Raw genomic sequence first — 20,317 nt, forward strand, 5'->3', positions numbered from 1 at the left:
CGTTTTTCTTGGAGTGGTAATTCTGTAACAACTAATAATTCTTTGGGTTTTTTTTTAGAACATTGATAATATGAGTGTAGATTCCACATGATCATGACTCAAAAAGAATAAAACAATTTGCATTCAGTCCTGTTGGGAAGTTGCCAAATGATAAACTTTTTCCTTTAAAGTAGCAAAACAAACTGGTATAGAAATAGGCCTTATCCCTGAGACTTCAACCAGAAGGAAATGGGAAAGGCAATGCTGGCATAGGTCAGAAAGTCTGTGCAGGAGGATGGTCAAACAATTTGGAGTTAGAGCTGTCTAAAGCTTTATTCTGAGCACAAGCTTTGTTCATTTATTCTAAAGGAGGAAAGCACTGATAGTACAATCCAATTGTGTATCCTCCTAAGGAAAACCACAGACTCATGACACTTACTTCTGGAAATACTAGTCATGAATCCAGAATAATGCAGGTCACAAGTAGTGTCCCTGGATGCTTTCAGTGAGGTTTGTACTGGGAATCACTTTTTTGTAGAACAATGAGGGTCACTGCCAGGTATCACTTTTGATAACTGGCTGACAGGTAAGAAAGGGTAAAAAAAAAAAAAAAAGGCATGTATCTTCAGTTGAAATTAGCGCGCAGCTGAACATATTCAGCATGCTGAATTATCAATGAAGTTGTAAAAACTATTTTAAAGACCATACTGAAGACATTGAGTTACCCATATCATTCCAATAGTAATAAGCGAGAGAAATCATCAGTAAATATGAAAGAATTAATAAAATGGGTTTGCTGCCCCCATAATGATGGATTCTCTTCCCCATCATAATTATTTATTTAGTAGACCTCAGCTGGGTGATTTGGGAGTTTGTTACAAAGAATAATACTTTATCACATATGACGTGTTTAAAAATACATTGGCTTCAAATACTACAGGAATTCATTGGGTTTGATACATAAAAAACCCTACCATTAGCCAGATAACTGCTGTTTGTAAGAAAATACTTAGCGAAAAAGAAGCCTATTCAGAACATTTTGATACTCCCTTTTTGTCAAGACCACGGAGTCCAAACACTTCCATGAACTTCAGGCCAAACAATCGCAGCGTACCAGAACAGCAGTCATCTTGGTGGGGGAATGAAGTCTTTGATCATCTACAGGAATTTAGCTTAGCTAAGTAATGTTAAAATATTCTAATCAGATGTGAACAAAAGATTCTTCAGGTTCAGTTCTTAGAGAATTTTCATTACTCCACACAGGAGTGATCAATAAGGCTTTTCTTTGGAGGAAAATATTCTAACCTTACTGTTGTTTAAGGTTTTGTTTGGTTTTTTTTTAAATAATAGCTTGACAATTAATGCAAGTTACACTGTGACCTGTAATGGATTAAACAGTCATCATATGTATTTAATTTTCCATGGTACCATTTTTCTGCTTAAGTTCTTATTGACATTTGTGACAGAACTCTAAACTCAAGATACAACCACTTACTTCAATAACAAAAAGATCTGTCATACTATAGTGTAGGATATCTCAATTAAATTAACAATCAAAATAACCAAACACAAATATATTTCTCAGATTAATTTTTATTTTCTGATGTATAATTAATATGATTTCTTGATCTGAGTTTCTAACCAAATATTACAATTTAGAAAAAGTTTTCTGCATCTTAAAAAATTAGTTATTCTTAGGTTTTCTAGGCAGAAACGTTCTGAATATTTTAATGCTTTTTAACTGCAGCTAGTTTGTTCATTCTTCATTAAATATTTACAGTTTCACTTTCATGGCTTCTTCAGGCCAGGTATAGGAGTCAGCCACAAAGCTGCTATAATCAGTACTGTAAACCTGAGAGCGGATGAAGGCTTCTAGGTCCTTGGGCTGAGGATAGGTGGAGGCAGTGTTATTCCTGTAGGCTTCTTCTGCGATCTAGAAAGATGCATTAAAATCCTAATTAGTGCTGATAAACTATTTGAGTACATTTAACAGGATTTAAAAGTAGGAATTAGTTCAAAATCAAGATAAGACTTCATCTTCCCTGGTGCTGACAGTCACCTATATTCACACTGGATGTGGGCTAGTATACAGCAAATAAGACTAGGAACAGGATGATGTTTGCATTTAAGTGAGTCTGCCTCATGCTACCTTTGAACAGGATTACATGTCTTTGCTGTTACAAATACAGTGCTCCTCCTTGTCCAGTAATAGCTTAGCTTTTATTGTGCACGGTGGATAAAATATTCCACAAACCCCAAGCACTGAGATACAATTTCTGCTTTCCCATCATCGGGTTACCCTGGTTTCCCATCTTCTCCAAAGCACTGTAAGAAAAGTGTGATTTGTTCAAAGCTTCCATGTTCCCTGCATATTAGAGAAGTGTATTATTTGCCATGGTTTGATAAAATATTTCTTAAAGGTAAACTCATGAGAAAACATTAGTCCTACACAGTGCACAGGTTTAATTCTGGAGATGGCTGGGGGCAATACAAATATTTGCTTGCTTATTCCTCAGGCAGACCATACCTAAGTGAATCAGTTATGCATCACAAGTATAGCTGAGACAAAAGGGAAGTTTAGAAGGGGTTGGAGCCCACTCAACACATCAAAGTAGCCTCTCACGTCTGAAGAACACCTACTTGAGAAATGTGTATCTTTAGACTGGACGTTCATCCACGAAACAGAAGAAGTTTGACAAACTGGTTTTATGCAGCAGCACTCTTTGGAAAGATCTGCTTCAAACTATTTGGCAAACAGACAAACGCTTCTACTCTGAATAAAAGGAAGACGGTCTCCCTCCTGCTCTCCTTAGCTGTCTCTTTAAGACATATATGTTTTAGCTTGGTGGGAAGCTGAGACCCCAAGTTACCATATTTAGACTTCCCTTCTAGGATTAATCTGAAGCCCAACCTGATTTGACTGAGAAGAACTTCGGGTGCTCACATAAGAGTTCATCTTCAAGTCTGTGCACATAATTAACACGGTTGAATAAGGTCTGAGTTTGCACCCCAAGTTTGGTATTCCAAAAAATTTTGAGAGTATTCCTCCCTTGGAAAAGGCGGAGGCCATCACTAAACCTCTTGGGCTATATGAGCCAGAATAGGTATTTGCAGGAATGAAGTTTCAACAGAGATCAGGCAGAAAGAATTGTTTCGTAACATTTTCCTTTTTTGTATTTTATATAACACGCAAAAGTAGAGAAGGAATGTCTATCACCATGTTTCTGCCAAACACACAGGCAGTTTGATTTCACCTGAGGAATCTAGGTAACATTTTGACATCTACAGAACAGTTATTGCTTGCCTAAGAAGACATGAACTGTAGGAAGGATTATTTTTTTAAAAATACACAGAGTGAATGGAGCTGGAGGAACTGTTTTATGCATCATGGCTCCTTGTGATCCTTTCAAAAGAATATGCAATAAGTGGAATTATTCACAGTAAGGTGACCAAGAGAGAAAACAATAATTGGAGCAAAAAATTTCACAGAAGACCAACAAAATAAGCTCCTAAAATGCTGACCCTCCCGCCCCCCATAAAATATAGAATGAGGGAAGAACTGGGATAAATACATTATTTGAAAGCTTCGTCTTCTTCTCTCCAGGGCAGCCAAATTTCTTGGAAAACTGCAGGTTTAGGTCAGTTACTGAAAATCCATCTGCATCAGCTTTGTATTTGCCAGTAAAAGCCAACCAACCGCACAACCCCTGACCCAAACCTGAGCCATAAACAAAAAGCAGCCCCTGTAGGTAGTTATTTTGATAGGCCAGTAAGAGTAAGGATGAGAACAAAAGGGAATAGTGCCCAGACATAGGGTGACATTTACTTTCTTGACAGGCAACTGATAATCATGAAGGGCCAAAAGCCTTCAGCTGTGCAGCTCGCATGACCGTGAGCCTGGGGACCTGCTCCTAACTGCTGGGCAGCACAGTTTGGGCTCTGCGGACATAAACACTTGCTATAGTTCCATATCTTTCCTTCTCGTATTTGGGTTACGTTTACATTTATGAATTTAAATTTAATTTTGAAACTGCTACTTGTCCAAGATTCATTGACATAAACCAACTTCAGCTTGTGTGAAGGTGTGTTAGTTGATCAAATCAAATACTCAATTATGTAGAGAGCGTGGGAAGAAAAGAAGCCACAAAAGACTGAAACGACTTACCCTCACAGCAATTTTCAGTGACACCTGCTGAATAGTGACTAATGGAGGGTACAGACGACCTTCCTGTAAATTCTCCTCTGAAACTTGCTGAGCTATTACCTAGAAATAAAGCAGACATGTTTAACTGCAAATGCAGATGCAGCTGTAGCTTTATTAGACGGTGATCTAGTCTTAAGCAAAGAAATGGTTCCGCTTCAGCAAATCATGCAGATACTGCTTAATCCACCTAGGCAGCACTTTTTACAACCAGCCTTATCATTAGGAGTGGCTACACAAGAGCTAGAAATTTAGGGAGTTATCCCTTTTTCTCACTCAGACAGTAAGATTTATTCAAGTCTTGAATAAGTCCATGACACACATAAACTAGCAAATAGTTCACTGAGAGATGTAATTTCGAGCCATTAATTGTAGTTGAGTCAAAGACTTCTAAAATGAAAGAAACACCTATTATTCTGACAGTTGTCAAGTCATCCTGTGCAGAGAACAGACCTGAAAACCTTAAGTGTAAAATGCTTTGAATAAAATTACTGATGGCTGAGCTAGTTTGTTGTGTGTCCAGCTCATACACCTAGCCTGTATGAGATCATAAAAGTAAGTATGGTCAACCACAGAACAAAGTAAAATAAAAGTAAGATAGCTACCTTCACTAACATTCCCTACGACAATTCTCAAACCAAATTATTAAAAAACATTAAGATAGATTTGGATCAGCAGAATTCAAATTTCAATTTTCTCTGTCTTGCTTTGGGACAGAAAGGAAAGGACTCTGGGGAGGGGATGTCACTTGCTCTTTGAACATCTGGGAACATGTAACAGTCACAAGGAAAGGCGGTTCTTCGGTTCTACTTGCTTGAGTGCAAGCTCATCGTTCTTAGATCTGTTACGGTTTATAAGCAGTTTTCATTGATATTTAGTACATTAGGCTTGCTCCTGGAGTGTATCCTTCCGTTTAGTTTCATCCAAAAGGAAACCAGTCCCCCTCTCCCGCCAAGGCCATGCCACACCGTGGACCAAGGTGCAGTATGTAGGGACACCAGGGAGATGCGCTCCAGAAGATCATTCTGATGCAAAATAGGAGAGGAATGCAGAGGCACCCTTAGTGTTCCCAGCAGGAGAAATGATAAATTTTTGTGCAGTTACAGCTTAGATAACAAAAGATTAGAACCAAATCACTGACTGATCCAGGAGTGTGGGGATACTACTGCGTGATGTGACCTGTAGGGGTACTCTGTGGATGGAAGAAAAACTCTGGTCTGGATAGCGTCTGGTGGAGCCATGTATGACTCATCAAGAGGTTCTGAAAACACCAGGAAAGTCCGGGAAATGTGAAATGAAGCAGATAACATGGCCCAAAGAGAAAGCAAGCAGCACACTTTTGAGGGAACATAATAGGAAGATACTTGAAACAGAGCACAAACTGCTTCCTACAGTTCCTGTTGCATGCAGGAAATACAACCTTTTGTACATTGCTTGCAAACAACTAGGACTGCGTCGGAAGAGATGCCTGGCTATCATCAATTCATCCTTTCTGGCAGAAGTAGGTAAATAGTTTGAATTAAAGAGCAAACACCATAGTAACTCCAGGTTCAAAGAGAAACAGTGTTCTCCTCTGCAATCTACCCAGCATGCTGGTAGGTCTAGTAAGTTTTTCCATTCTGAGTGGAAATGCTAACAAAAACAACAAGAGATTATACTCATATTGAGTATAATGAGTAAAGGAAAATTTTTTGTTTACATTTTAATCTGATATTAAGAAATACAGCAGAGATAAAAACCCACTAGGGGGAGCTAAGCCAACGTAAAATCTAGTTTTTGCTTTCTATAATAGCAACTGGGTTCCTTAAAAGTGATACACAGCCCTTTGATATAACAAGATGTGCATCTAAATGTGTAAAGAGGAGCTTACAACATGAGATTTCTGCTGTTAACAGTTTAATGGGGCTCTGCTGAAAAGATGAAATCTGAAGAAATCAATAGCAAGTTGCTGTTAGTGTAATGCATCACTGAAAAAAAAAAAGGTTGAGGAGTACCCTGGTTTGTGATGGGGTTGATAGAAAGCAAGCCACAAAACATTTGGGCCGTGCTCAAAATGGGAGAGATAGCAAGCTTAACTGTATAGATGCCATGCTATTCCTTCTGACATACTCCTGTAACTGCACTAAAAACCATGCAAAACCACAGAAACTACCATTTTCAAAGAGAATCACACCTTCATGTGGTCTCCGAAAAATGCTCGAGAACATCAGTTCAGTGGCAGGGGAAAAAATAATGAATCAACATTTGGAATTATTAAGAAAATAAGAGGCGACACAGAAAATGTAATTATACCAATGCATAAATTCACAATGTAATGCTGCTTTGAGCAGTGTATATTTTTGCTCCACCTACTTCAAACAAGAATGGGATAGAATCATGAGGGGTATAAAGAATAATAAGGATGATCAAAAGGTTATTTTTTGTACAAGGAGACAAAAAATAATAGAATAGACTTGGGAGGAGGAAAGAGAAGACTGAAAGAAAATACAAAAGACAACTGAAGGTGAATATTTCTCATGGCACTATAGGGAACCCAAATCATCAGACAGCAGGAAATTGTAAGAAGAGTTTTCTTTTCCACAGAACTCAATTAAATTGTGACACTAATTGCCAAAAGATGTTCAAATGTATGAACATGTTTAAAAAGCCACTAGGCTCATTTATAAAAGAGAAATCCATACGGGGGAAGAACTCCCAGCGCAGGAAGGCTGTAGAGTATGGGCTGCCAGAAGCCGAGAAGCCATTTCAGCAGAAGGATCACTCTGTGTTTTCCCCTTATTTATCCTCTTTTCCTCAGCTTCTGCTACTGATTACTTTCACAGGAAGATACTGAGCTGTTTGGATTTTGGGTCCAACCCAGTATGGGTATTTTCATGTTGTAAATATTAATTAATTCAAGTTTTTAACAGAGAAATTAGCTAAGCCTTATTGCAGAACCTAAATGAAAGGCAGCCAAGACAGGACAAGTGGCATAAAGTGGGGGCATCTTGGCTTTTGGAGGCCATATTCTCTAAAATGAAAGGATTTAACAGCATTATTTCTGGACTAGCTTAACTGTAGGTCACACATGCCAAGAATATTTCATTAGTTCATAATTTTCTGTCCCTTTTGTTGTGTTTGGTAGAACTTAGAAGAATAGGTAATGTCCCTTGTCATCACAGAGCAATTGCCTGCAATTAAGAGGTATTACAGCTTACAGTACCTTAGATTTATCATCCAAAGTCAAAGTTACATTCTATTTTACTTGGCAGGAAGAAAAGAACACCGAAAGTTGAATTTGTTGTAGTTACAATAAGGTATTTGTGACTTTTATCGGATTTAATTGGAGAAGTGGCAAAGCAAGAAGACAGGAGGTGCAGGCATGCAGCCTGGTCTGCTTTATTTTTATACTTTCTTTTTTCAGGTAAGCTACTGCTACAGTCTGAGAAGGTCCCTCTGTCTAAAATGCATGGGTTTGGTGCTTTAAATTTTGCAACATCTTGAGTGTTTCCATTTCAAATGGAGAATACTAACCACTATTCTAAAACCCACACGAAACTATTCTGATTTTATCCTTCCATTAAAAAAGCCAAGAAAACAAAACAAAAGGCACTTTTGCCTTTGCTTTGCACTGTAATTTCAGCTAAGGGCCTGTGTAGCCCTCCCGGCCTTCCCTGACACCTCTTCTGGCAAAGGCTCCTCCGAAATCCATCCATTGTCGCCTTGCTCAGTAACCAGCTGCAGCTCACCCAAGCCACAGTCACACACTGCCTCTCACGCAAGCTTGGAGACCAGATGTGACTGCTCTTAGCTCCAGCTGTAAGGCGAGTAGCTATCCATTGATCTTGCCACCAATAGAGACTTTCTGTGCAAGAAAAAAAAAATATACATTTTTACATGTCAAACTTTTCTAGGGATTTTACTAGAGGATGGCAATTATGTAGCAAAAGCTTTACCAAAAAAGAAGAATCAGGAGAGAACCTCTACCTCAAGAGAGAATTTTAAAGATTCCTCGCAATTTCTGATGCCATTTTACTTCCCTGACTGTTACGTTTCTTTGTTAAGTTTCTTTGTTCAGAACAGATTTTTTTCTTAGTAGACTGCCACTTGAAACATCGTTCAATCCACATACATGTCACCTTTCATCCATCAGCACTCTATATATAGGAACCATTTCACCCAAACCAAAATGAAGCAACTTCTAGAATTAAATAAGACAACTGTTTAACACAGCAGTTTAGACCAGCAAGCAAGGATCACCATATCCAACTGAAATTACAGGGAAGGATTTAAAGGGAGGATATAATTATACAAAGACTTATGAGATGGATCATTGCCCTCCTAAGATGGTTAAAGCCAGTGGAGACAGTCTGGGCTTTTTACTAATTTTAAAGATGGAAATTGTGAATATCTTTCTTACAGAGGGCAAGCTGCTGGCAAAGTTTTTAAAAGATGCCATAGTACACACCTTAGAAAAACCCTTCAGAAATCCAGCAAGGGCAGTGTGCAAGTGCTCACCCTTTAAGAAAGCTTCCTGTCATGTACTGCCGGTCATAGGATCACATTGCCTATCAGCTGCCTCCAAGTGATAGTAAAGGGCCATTTTCTTCCCTTTAATCCATGAAGAGGACACAAGGAGCAAGAATCCTGGAATGCAATATCCCTTAGGGAAGCTGCAAGAGTTGAGTCAGGCATTCTCACTTCTGCTAATTGGGGTAATTTTTTTTTTTTTTTAATTGTTCTATAATAGTTGCTAATTGCATTGCTTTGAGGCTTCCTCTGTGTGCTACCTATACTACCCATGTATTTCCAAGCATGCTTACACAGATTCTTTGAAGATCAGGATGCTGCACTTTAACGAAGTTCTGTGGATTGTAATTTATATGAACTGGACTGGGTAGAAATTGCCACTGAAGTGCATCTAGGTTAATTAGAATTAACTTGGTAAACTGAGGCTAGCCTTATTTCCATACCCTTTAAAAAAAACCAAAAGCATCAGGCTTTTAATGGCCAGACCATCATGCACTGCTTAGGGCTCTCTAATCACTCTCTGTACTGAGCCTGGGCTCTCTCTGAGCAGGATGAGCTTGGAAGCACATTCCTGGGAGCAGAGTAGCCAGGAGCTTGAGCATCACTGGATATCACATCACTCAACAGAAGGAAGCTGAGTCCTGTGAGGCTCATCACGTTGCTCTTCGTGCCAGCCAAGAGCAGAACCAACAGCGGCAGGAGGGGAGGCAGGAACTCCAGGATAGGGCAAGGAAGGGGGTGACATGGAAAGGGTCAGAGGAAGGAGGGGTAAGGGTGCTATGACGCTATAGTGGATGAGGAGCAAAGATGCTGGACACAGAAAAGCACAGAAAGTTACAATTTTCTTAAGTGAGAAACAGCTACAGAAAGATTGACTTACTGTTTTGTAAAAAAAAAAAAAATTACAAAAAAAAATTGTGTTACGCATTTGATTTCAACCGCTGCTGGCAATTTATTTTGTTTGAATAAGGGATTCTTAAGTAATAAAGGCCAGATTCTTCTCCCATACTTCTGGAAGATACAATCCTATGCATTTATAATGTCCTACTGTAAGACAGTGGATGTCAGATTTTGAACCATCACTGGAAGTAGGTGGTGAATGACTCCTAGAACCAGAAGTGTTTGCTCTCTGTTCATCTCTTGCCCACTGAGTGGAGATAAAGAAGGAGAGATCACATATTGGATAACGTCAGAACAAAGATAAAAAAAATTGTCCGAAGAAAGAAAAGAACCAATGCAGAAAAGGATAAGAAAGAAAATGGGCCGAATACCATGGCACTTTCACCGACTGTTCATAAGAGAGGTCCACAAAAAATGGTGCCAACAGCTCTACACAAAAATAGCAAAAAAAGCTAGAAAGCTAAAAGAAATCCAAATAATTTTTGCAAGTAAAATACCCACAAAAGTCACCCCAAAGCTACCAACATCAAAATATAGTTCCTTTCAATCTAAAAATCAAACCTATGTGCACATGTATGCAAACTGTATATATGTGCATTCACCTGTGATAACAGAGTACTGAAGTCTATTTTTTCCTCGCCAACAGGTGAAGTTTATGTCAGATGACCTTTGGATCAAGTATTAACTTTTTAAAAATAACTTGTTCAAATAGAATTTATAAAAAACAACATACCTTGCAAGTAAAGACCTTACACAGAAAGCACTATTTTTCCAATTTAAAAGATAATGTTTAACTATTTCTGTTTAATTGTTCATTATTACCAAGTTACTAAATTAAGGAATTTAAATAATTTTTAATAGAATACCTCTGCAGTTGTGAGGAACACGTCCTCGCCAATATGTTTCAGTCCACATGAAATAACACCAAGGGCAACTCCCGGGAACACATAGGAATTGTTACCCTGTCCAGGATAGAGCGTTTGTCCGCTTGGAAGAGTGACAGGATCAAAAGGACTTCCACTGGCAAAAATGCCACGTCCCTAAATTGTAACAAGCCAAAGAAAGCATGTTAGGTGTGAGGATGCTGTTGAAGTATTTCACACATCCTGTTAAATATCTATCACTGTGGAAGCTGGGTTACATCTATTTAATATCTTTTCTGAGAGCTACTTAACTGAGTACGCCTCAAGAGCATCAGATGCTGATCCTAGAGATCACTGGCAATTCTCTTTGACTGTCTGATGTCAGAGAGTAACATCTGCCTTATTCAGGTAAGAGCTATCAGCACAATTTAGAGCAGGAGAAAGTGAAAGCCAGCACTCATTATTCACTTTGTGCATCCACGCCAGAAGAAGAAGGGCACATGGGAAGAAGGCATACACCTGGAGCTATAAAACTCGAAGTGGACAATACTGTCATGGTAACAACGGGTGATGCTGCTGAATTTTTTCCCAACAGCAGGTCATCCACAAAAGTGACACTAAGGCCACTAAATGTTGCATTTTTGGATGTGGCAATTTCTGAGCTGTGAGGACAGGCAAAGCTGTCTGTTCCTCCCAATATACCCTTCTCAGGCCCCTGCGCCCATGCCACAGCTCAACAGAATGACAAAGGTGCAAGCTCTGTCCCAGGAACAACCTATAGCACAAGTTGGTGATGGGACCTCCTCTTCTGCGACCCTGGGGCTCCCCTCTTTGTAATATACTGAGCAGGGTGAGGACACCAACTCAGGTACCGGTATGTGATCATCCAACACTGATAAACCACTAGGATGTTTCCCAGCAGATTTTTGAGTAGTGCTAATTAGCACTGTTGCCACCAGAGCCCAGGCACCATGCATAGACTGGTCCCAGCAGGCAGTATGGAAGAGCCAGCCCGTTTGGGGGAATTAGAGGATTTAGATGTACCTATACAAGTCGCTCCATATCACTTGTCCTGAGGACAAGAGAACTGGCTCTAACTCATTTTATGTTGTAGTTCACATGGGACCTCTAAATGTCTTCGCAGGACCCAAAGGCAGGCGTAGCTCCGCGCTGGCACACAGCACACGTCGGGCAGCTGCAGGGAGGAACAGAAGCCTGTGGGGTGGCCCAGACGTGGTGACAGGGCTCATGATGCTAACGGCTTAAAATTAGCTACGAGGAACGTTCAGTAGCGTGCATGTTGAGAGTTGTGATACGACTGGAGTACCACGAGATGGGCTGTAAGGGAGCTGCACAGCTGATGGAGTCTCGCTCTTCCCCTGGGATGGGAACAGCCTGCCGGGAGCAGATGCCAGCACCATGGAGTGCCATTCGAGGATGGCAGAAGAGGCACTTCTGGGGCGACCCACCTGCAGCGCTGCTACCAGGTTCTCCCCAGATCATTCCCGGTACACAGGGAGAGAGAAGTAATTTCTACAGCAGGCAGTGCAGTTTTGAACTAACGAGGGGACTGGCATTGCACAGGCTCTACGTCCGCAGCCCAAAGGCCCCTGGCTCTTGGCTTGCTGGGGAGGGAGCACCCTCAAGCTTAAGCACTAAATTTAGGTGGGGAAGAAGAGCCAGCCTTTATTTATGCTAGCACTGCTGAAGTGATAAATGTCACTGTTAAATACTTCAGAGGCGCTTTGTATCAGAAATATCTATGCCTATTTTAGAGAACTGGAAATGTGCATTTAAAAATATGCCACTGTTGCTATTCAGCTCTTCAGAAGAATATTCTGTTTAGTTTGGTGTCATGCAGTATTATCATGGCTGGCTTATTATACATTTTGGTGACAGATCAAATATTTCAGTGCGCCTTTTGCTCTGCCTACCAGATGTCATTACCCACTATAACCAACCCTTCATGTCAGCCACTTCCCTGGCTCTTGCATTGCGCTGTAATTGTGTACCGTGCAGTGTGGAATGGGCATGCTAAATTTGTCTTTTAAACACTGTGAAACTGTCATTCAAACTGCCCTGTACTTGACAAGAAATCCAAACACAATCCACTATGAAACACATACAGGACAGTACCCCTGCATTCCAAATTCTAGACTGAATTACAGGATAACGTGTTTATTAGCACTTTTATAATACAATAATAAATAAGCAAGCACAGTTCTCTAAATTTTCACCTTTGTTTCCATAATAGAAATCTCTGTAAAAGGAGTCAATTACCCCAGCTCTTAAGAAAGTATTATTTTAAAGAGTCTATTTCCTGTCTTGAAGTATTTTCTTACCCTAATGAGTATTTATAAAATCTCAGATGAAAAGCGTGCCACTGCGTGTTTATATTACACAAAGTGGTACAGTTCAAAAACAGGCATAAGGCTTTAATGATTGATGGTTACTGATGCTTTGGTTATAATAAAGTCTATGACTCTTGCCTGACACCAATAAAAAGCTATTAAATGTTTTTATGAGGATGCAAGCATGTTGTGACTTCAGTGAAATTGTCTTGATAAAATCTGAAAAACCTGTTACTTAATTAAACTATTTTTACCTACACACACAGACATGATTAGTACTTGCTACTCCACCCTCTGTCTTCCTCCCATTTTAAATTTAATTTCAGATTTACTTTTCACTGCATATACTGGAGATATGTTAATCTTTGGTTACCTCTGTATATTTGTAGCACTGTTCAGCAGTGCATTCTGCTTTGCTGGTAGGATTGCTGAGAGCAAAAATAATAGGATGTTTGTTTAAAGCAGCCATATCCTGAAGAATTTGTTGAGTAAAAGCACCACCAATTGCAGCAACTCCTAAAGAAGAAAAACATAACAAGCAGACAAATGCAATCAGTTCAAGGTAAGACATGCACGCCACTTTTAAAGAACAGAGCTCCTCTTACTGCATACCTCCTCCTTTAAAATGGAGTTCAACCTTTTTCCTAATATGTGGTTAACATAAAGTTTTGTATAGAAGATTTTGCAACAGTGACACTTCAGTATTATCCCTAACATAAGGCAGAACCTACTCACCCCATACAGTTCAGTGAAATGCCTTGATTTGTTTTAAATTGAGCTTTCCCAAGAGGTCTACAGAAAGCCCAAGCACCCTACGACAGGCTCTTCAGGTGCTGTTTAGGTGCTTACTGTGGGCCCAACGATGTCTAAGACCCACCTGGTTTTGCCTATGGCCAAATCTCCTTTATTCTGATCCCTTGGTAACAAAAGAGTCGACTCTTCAATTGATACAAATCGGTGACTTCTCTCAAAGCTTAAACATCTCTTGCTCAAACATTTCTGTCACATACTACTATTTTTTGCAAATCTGAGCTCTCTGTACTTCACCTTCTATGAATGAACAAGGATGCTTAGATGCAAAAGCTCTGCTAGACCAGCTGGGCCTCTGTATGTTTGATGAACAGTTAAGGACTCATAATTTTGACCTGCTTGTCTAAGCCTGTTATACACCTTAGTTTCTGGTTAAGTCTGCATTTGCCAAATGTTTAATGTCTTCTAAAACTACTTCTGGACAGCCAATAATAAGAATGACAACTATCTTCAGATATAAAGTTAAACCAAAATGCTCTGAACAATCTCACCGGCTATTTCTTTTTTTGGTTTTCATTTTAAAATTGCAATTTCTCATATTTGGTCAAGATAAACTAAGGTTTTTCCTTGAGCCATCACAGGCGATGAAATGTATATGAGGATTTGCTGAGACAGAGTTAAGTAAAACACTGGGAGAAGGAGTATCAACATATTTCCCCATGACTGCTGCTGCTGCCCAGGGGAAGGTACTGAATGACTAGTCCTCCAAACTAAAAAACCACTGTTGGAAGAGCCTTTGTTATGCAGTATGGATAGCAGAAAGTGACCTTGAGGGAAAGTGCCGCATAGATTTATATATAAAAATGACACACAGTAAACATCCATATTTCATGACAGCAAATATTCCCTAAGCATCCACAAATCTTTACCTAGATAAATATCACAGATCATTCAATCTATTCTGCTGTTCCACTAGCTTTTTCAGCTTTGTGTTCTATGAAATAAATTCTCTAGACTACTTTGACTCTGTCTTGCACTCATATCTTTATGGAGCATAGAAAAAGACAAACTTTATTTACCTCCTTCGTGATCATTGTCAAAAGCAGATTTTACTGAACAAGGACCATGTGGTCTAGGCGTAGTTGAAAAGGTAGCTCTTAAAATGTAGGATAACTTTCACTGTGGCATTTCAGATTTTCCATCATCTGATGAATGATTTTACTAGCCAGATAGATGGATTTTCAAGTCTTACACATTAAAAAAAATGATTTAAGAGCACTTCCAGTTCATTCCTGAAACTGTCACTGAAATATAACCACCAAACTGCAGAGAGCTGAGCAATCCTTTACTGACACCCCAAATCCTGGTGCTTTTATAAAAGAAAAAGTCTTTGTAAAATCTGTGTTTTGGTCTGCACAAAGGATTGGTGGCTAAGGACCTAAATACGAGGGAAAAGAAGATTCAGCTACAGCGTGCTTATATTTGTGCAGCTTTACATGTGCTTAGCTCAGTTTTCTCAGTCTAAGTTTGAGGTTATTTGTATTACACCATCCACATTAAATCAGAAGTAATTTAGGAGGGTGATAAGGTTCCCCGTCAGATGTTTAAACCAACTTGGATTATTCCCCCTGTGAAACGGATGGCTTGGAGTGAAAGCAGTGTTACATGCTTGGATAGTTACTAATTGTTTAGTTGCTTAATAGAGTCCATTATGCACCTAGTGTTTTCTAAAAACACACAAAGGTAAACTCTGTTCAGAGGAACTTGATCTTGTCTTCAGACAAAGCCACATCCCCATTTTTTTCCAACAAAGAATAAGGTCATTGCTTTAAAGTAAAAGAAATTACCTATTAGCACGGACGGTTTTATATCTTTAACAATATCTTCCAGATTTTTCATTTCACCATGTTCATGGGCAAAACGTTGTTTCTCAGATGTTAGCGAGGCACGTCCCTGAGCAAGGAAAAAAAGAAGATATTTATTATAAGTTTAATGGAACCTATTACCCTGGGATAATCAGTTTACAATGTAACTGGTTTAATATGTCCTATTTTCACTTCTACTTTTGCATCACCAAATAGCATATTAGGCAAAGTTACACTGTGTACAGCTAATACGTTTAGGATAATTTAGGACTAATCTATTTCTCTAAGCAGTAGGTAAATTAAATTAAGTATCTTTAAATTCATAATAGCTGTAGAACACCACTGTATGAATAATTATATGAAAGCATCATCAATTTCTTCTTTGAAGCATTCTTACAACTGTTTTACCTTTTAACATTTGGTCAAATGCTTAAAGTTACTCATGATAAAGCATAAATATATTTATATAGCAAACAGTACAGATGCGCCAGGCGGGGGGGGGGGGGAATTTGTAACTTAGCAAACCAAAAATAGCTTCTCCCGGCTTTTTCAGCTTTGCTCTTGTCTAAAAGTATAGAAGCTATTTGGGGGTAGTATATAGACTATAGGGGAGCCTATATTTTGCTCCATATTTTTCATATTTAAGTCATTCATTCTTAAGGATGGAATAAAAATAATTCTAAACAGATGTCTGGTGCACTGTTTTTGCATTAATAAAATTGACTCAGCTGTGAAACAACTTTCACCGTGATCTATACTGGCAATTTCCACCCATCGATGCCCAACAAGGTTTCCAAATGGAATATGATAGATGCAGGAAAAGGGGCTATAGAGTATCATTGACATTGACTGGGCCGCAAACAGGATTTGAGCTCAGTGTAAGTAACGTGGAGCGTGGGGCAAGAAGGGGTCAGAATTTGTGAAAATTATATTAGTTGTCTAAATATGTGGACCTCTGTCTGTACAAAGGCATCTGAAAACTTCAGCAGAAGAGTTTAAAATGTATATGCCTCCACCCCTCATTTTGTTCTCATGCCTGCAGAAAACATCACTGCAAAGGCACTTTTCAAACACAAACCTAGAGGACGGTGCCAACCCCTTAAACATTTTAAGATTTCAGACAGCAAGAAGCAGATTATACAGATATATAGGGAAGTACATGAGGAAAATGGAATGCTAAATGTAATTTTGACCTAATAGCCAGAACAGATACATACCATCTCCCCAGCTACATCTTTTCCAACTGATAAGATGAAAGTTTCCTTAATCTTAGCAAGTTAATTAAGACTATACTGAAGTACTGGAACAGAATTCATTCCACAATTCCACCAAAGTCTATGAATTTGACAATTTTGGCATGATTTAGGACTGCATACACTATCGGATTCAAGCCAGATTTAGTTTTTTAATGGCATTTTTGCTTAATTTTAGTAAACCCAAGAAATCCGATGCTACATTTCAGACCACGATTCTGCAATGTGGCAACGTGTGGCTGGGCCAATCCCATCACCGAAGCTCCTCTGCTGGTCCTCAGACAGCCACCGCAGGAGCTGGTAGACAGGAGGGAAGGCCGTTTTTCATTTCCAGCTGCAAGAAAAGCATTTCCATCCTGAGGGTACCACACGAAGCCGCAGGAAGGCTGTTATGTGGTCGGGGCCTACTGAGCTGGTCTGCCTCACAGGATGCCAGCTTCTCTTGACTCACCCGTGATTACAAGGAATTTCCAGAGATTTCTCCCCTTCTACAGATTTTCTTGTGCCACCAAAATACAGAGTTTTTAAATTAAGAGGGTTATGTCTGCATGTGCTTATACGGGTCTTAAGTGTTCTCCTAGAGTGATTAGCACAGAAACACTGTGATATGGGTGCCTGGTTTCCTTTGCAGGTAAAATGTGAAGTTCTTAGTCTCAAAAGAATGCTGCAATATTAACAATTTTTGGCATATTCACACTCGAATCCCTCCACCAATACACTTCTTGAAGTCTGTCATTTCCCAGCAACCCAGCAGATGTCCCCACAGTCTACACACACGTTTTATATGCATCTCATTTCAAAGTAGGAATTTTCCTTAACATTTTCAGGGGAAAAATATGAACTTTTCTTTTTAGTCACCAAAGAAAAAAAATCGCATTTATGACTTCCAGCCCAAAAGCTTGTTGCTAGGAATAACTAGGAATATTATAATAAAAGCTACTTTTCATTTGAATCAGCTGGTTGGCTGAAATGCAAATGCTCCAAGGAGCTCAACTTCGAGGCAGGTTTTCTGCGGAGCCAGGAGTGGGTGCTGTGGGCAACCATCTGATCCCACGCTGCTTCTTCATTTGGTTTCTTCATAACTTATCAGGCTGCTACTGAGGAAGCCATTTTTTGATCTAGTTTTAAAATCCATCCTCTAGGAGACTGCCCTGAGCTACCAAGAAAAAAAAAAATCACCTCTAAGAGCTATGACCAGCTCATTCTTCAGGCTGTGGCAGGCTGGTAGCTCTGAGCACCTCCAGGATCTGCAGATGTGTGCAGAACTCTCGGGAAAGGTGACCTCTGATTTTTTCCATAGTGCGTAACAGCTAAGAGGCCAGGCTAACATCTTAGTGGAGAAAAATATTGATATTCTTTCATTTTTGTTTTTAATCAAAACAAATAACCATAATGCTGCATGAAACAGAGTTACTTCTTTATGTGGTTTTACACTCGATTGGCTTTCGAGGAGGTACTTCAAGGTTTTAAAATTAAGACAACAGCAGAGCTGTTAAAACACTTACTGATGCAACATCAAGGATTCAAAACCCCATTTCCTACTGACATATATGATCATCTCTCATTTAATTAGCTACAAAGGAGTACTCAAACAATAAGCTGGATGTGATCCACTGCAACCCTTTCCAGGCCACTGGCTAGTGAGACCAGTGAGCCACATGGGTCAGCTTAGGTCAGATTCACTTCTGCCCTATCTTAATTTCTATCTGCTCTTAACCTCACACAGGACATTCTACCATTCTAAAACAAACAACAAAAAAACCCAAAACAAAAAAAACAAGCACCAAAACAAACCCAAACCCCAAACAATTTTAAATTTATCTCTTTATTCAGCTTTGGTCTGAATTAGCTTCATCCCATTAGTCAGAATGAATCATGTCTCCAAGTAAATATTTTTCTAGTATATTAACTAAGACTGAAATATTAAATTCTGTGGCTTAGCAAAAATAACAACAGCTATGTACATAGAGATTTTTGCTTGGAAAATGCTTATAAAAGAAATTCTATGGTTAGGGGTTTTTTTAAATATGTATTTTTAAATAGATTGTCAGAAATGTATTTTAATTGTTAATGAAGTGATCCTACAGGAGCTACATAACACCTCCCTAAAAACTGTGTCCAAGATTTCAAGACGAGCCAGTTGATCTGGTTACAAAACTCCAATAGTTTAAAGGACAGTGCTCTAGATAGTGGGTTTTGTCCTCAGATTGGCAAACTCTTAAGTTCTGCTCTCCACAAAGTAGAGAGGCGGCAGCAAAAGCACAGCTAGCTTTCCTCCATGCCCTGCCAACAGGGCAAGCAGCAACTTGCAGGAAGGAAGAAACAATTCAGTTTTGTGCATGCTTAACCTCAAACTAAGGGGTTGCCAGTCCGTTTAGTACAAGCTTCCAGACATCCGCCTCTGAATGCCTATAGCCGGAATAAGAAATCACAGAGTTTTTGTCAGTCAGCAGAGAGAAGAGGATGGAGCCAAAATGCAGAAGCCTCAATTCTGGATTTGTGTGGGTTTCTGTCTTGTCTCCCTCCTGACACTGGAGAGATGCAAAGTGGATGGACCTGTCAGTGCAGAGCTGCTCCGACTAAAAGATCTTCCAGAAGCACAGAGCCTGTCTTCTGACATTTCCATTTCCACCCCTGGCTTAGCTAGCTTTTGTACTCTGGCTATCTGCTGCTAGGAAATGAGCTGTAGAGGATCAACACAAGGCAGCATAAATCAGAAACTGCTCTGGTCTGCTTGCATCTCCATAATCCTAAGATACTAACACGGCACACAGCTCCCTAGTATTTCCCTTCTTCTTCTAATAGGAAAAGGAATAATTTAATATACTCCATACTAAGAAAGAATTTGAATGAGCTGTGGGGTTCTGTGTATGAAGCTCTGAGTCTTTTAAGTAGAAACACCATCTTCAGTCACATTCGTATTTGTCTTCTAAGTCCACTATCTTGTTCTTTTAGCGTTATTAAAATTCATTCATTCAATGAAAAGGGCTCAGAAAAATCAGCAATCTAAAGATGTGCCCCTTTCAGTACACCAAGCCTCAGTAAGTCTCACTGTTTCACTGAAGGACTTCAATGCTTGCCATGCAGGGGAGGAATTTTTCCAGGGGTTTCTACCAAAGGATATTATTGCACCACTGTTCAAACAGCAGTATGAAGACTCACCTAAGCCAGACAGTAGCTGTCTTAAGTTGTAATATGTTTTCTATGATGCCTAACAAGCATCTTTCCTGCATCAAGTGATACTCCCTAAATCCAAAAAGGAAGTCTTACACACTGAAATCCAGATGAACTAACAGACTCGATGTGATACGTGTGCACCTATTCAGAGGGAAAGGTACAACTCACAAACTCTTTCAACAGAAGGAGGAACATAAAAGTAGAAAAAGAGGCTACATATCCTTCTTGCTTTAACTTCCCAAATGTATTCAGCATCTCAAGAAAGAAATAAAAAAAAGCACCAACATTTCATTATATAACTTTTTGCAATGCTATGTATTCTTACATTATTTCCTTATCTTTTATAGAATAAGTAATTTGCTAGGGGCATTATAATAAGTTTGCTTGAACAAAAAAAAAAAAAAAAAAAAAAAACCAAAACCAAACAGCCAAACAAACTGCATACTAAAGTACCATGAAGACAACCATA

General features: G+C 39.3%; 1 protein-coding gene across 2 annotated transcripts in view; it reads right to left on the bottom strand.

Moving 5' to 3' along the window:
* Positions 1–1,552: 1,552 nt before the first annotated feature.
* ME1 (malic enzyme 1) overlaps positions 1,553–20,317 on the bottom strand; it is a 187,444-nt gene continuing 168,679 nt past the window's right edge. For both annotated transcript variants that reach the window (XM_069804758.1, XM_069804759.1), the window contains exons 10-14: positions 15,401–15,506; positions 13,177–13,319; positions 10,456–10,629; positions 4,145–4,243; positions 1,553–1,912 (exon numbers count right to left, since the gene is read on the bottom strand). In XM_069804758.1, coding sequence (XP_069660859.1) covers positions 1,754–1,912; positions 4,145–4,243; positions 10,456–10,629; positions 13,177–13,319; positions 15,401–15,506 — 681 coding nt within the window. In that variant the 3' untranslated portion in view covers positions 1,553–1,753. The remainder of the gene's footprint in view (positions 1,913–4,144; positions 4,244–10,455; positions 10,630–13,176; positions 13,320–15,400; positions 15,507–20,317) is intronic.

Source organism: Haliaeetus albicilla, chromosome 17 (genome assembly GCF_947461875.1).
Source record: "Haliaeetus albicilla chromosome 17, bHalAlb1.1, whole genome shotgun sequence".
Classification (NCBI taxonomy): domain Eukaryota; kingdom Metazoa; phylum Chordata; class Aves; order Accipitriformes; family Accipitridae; genus Haliaeetus; species Haliaeetus albicilla.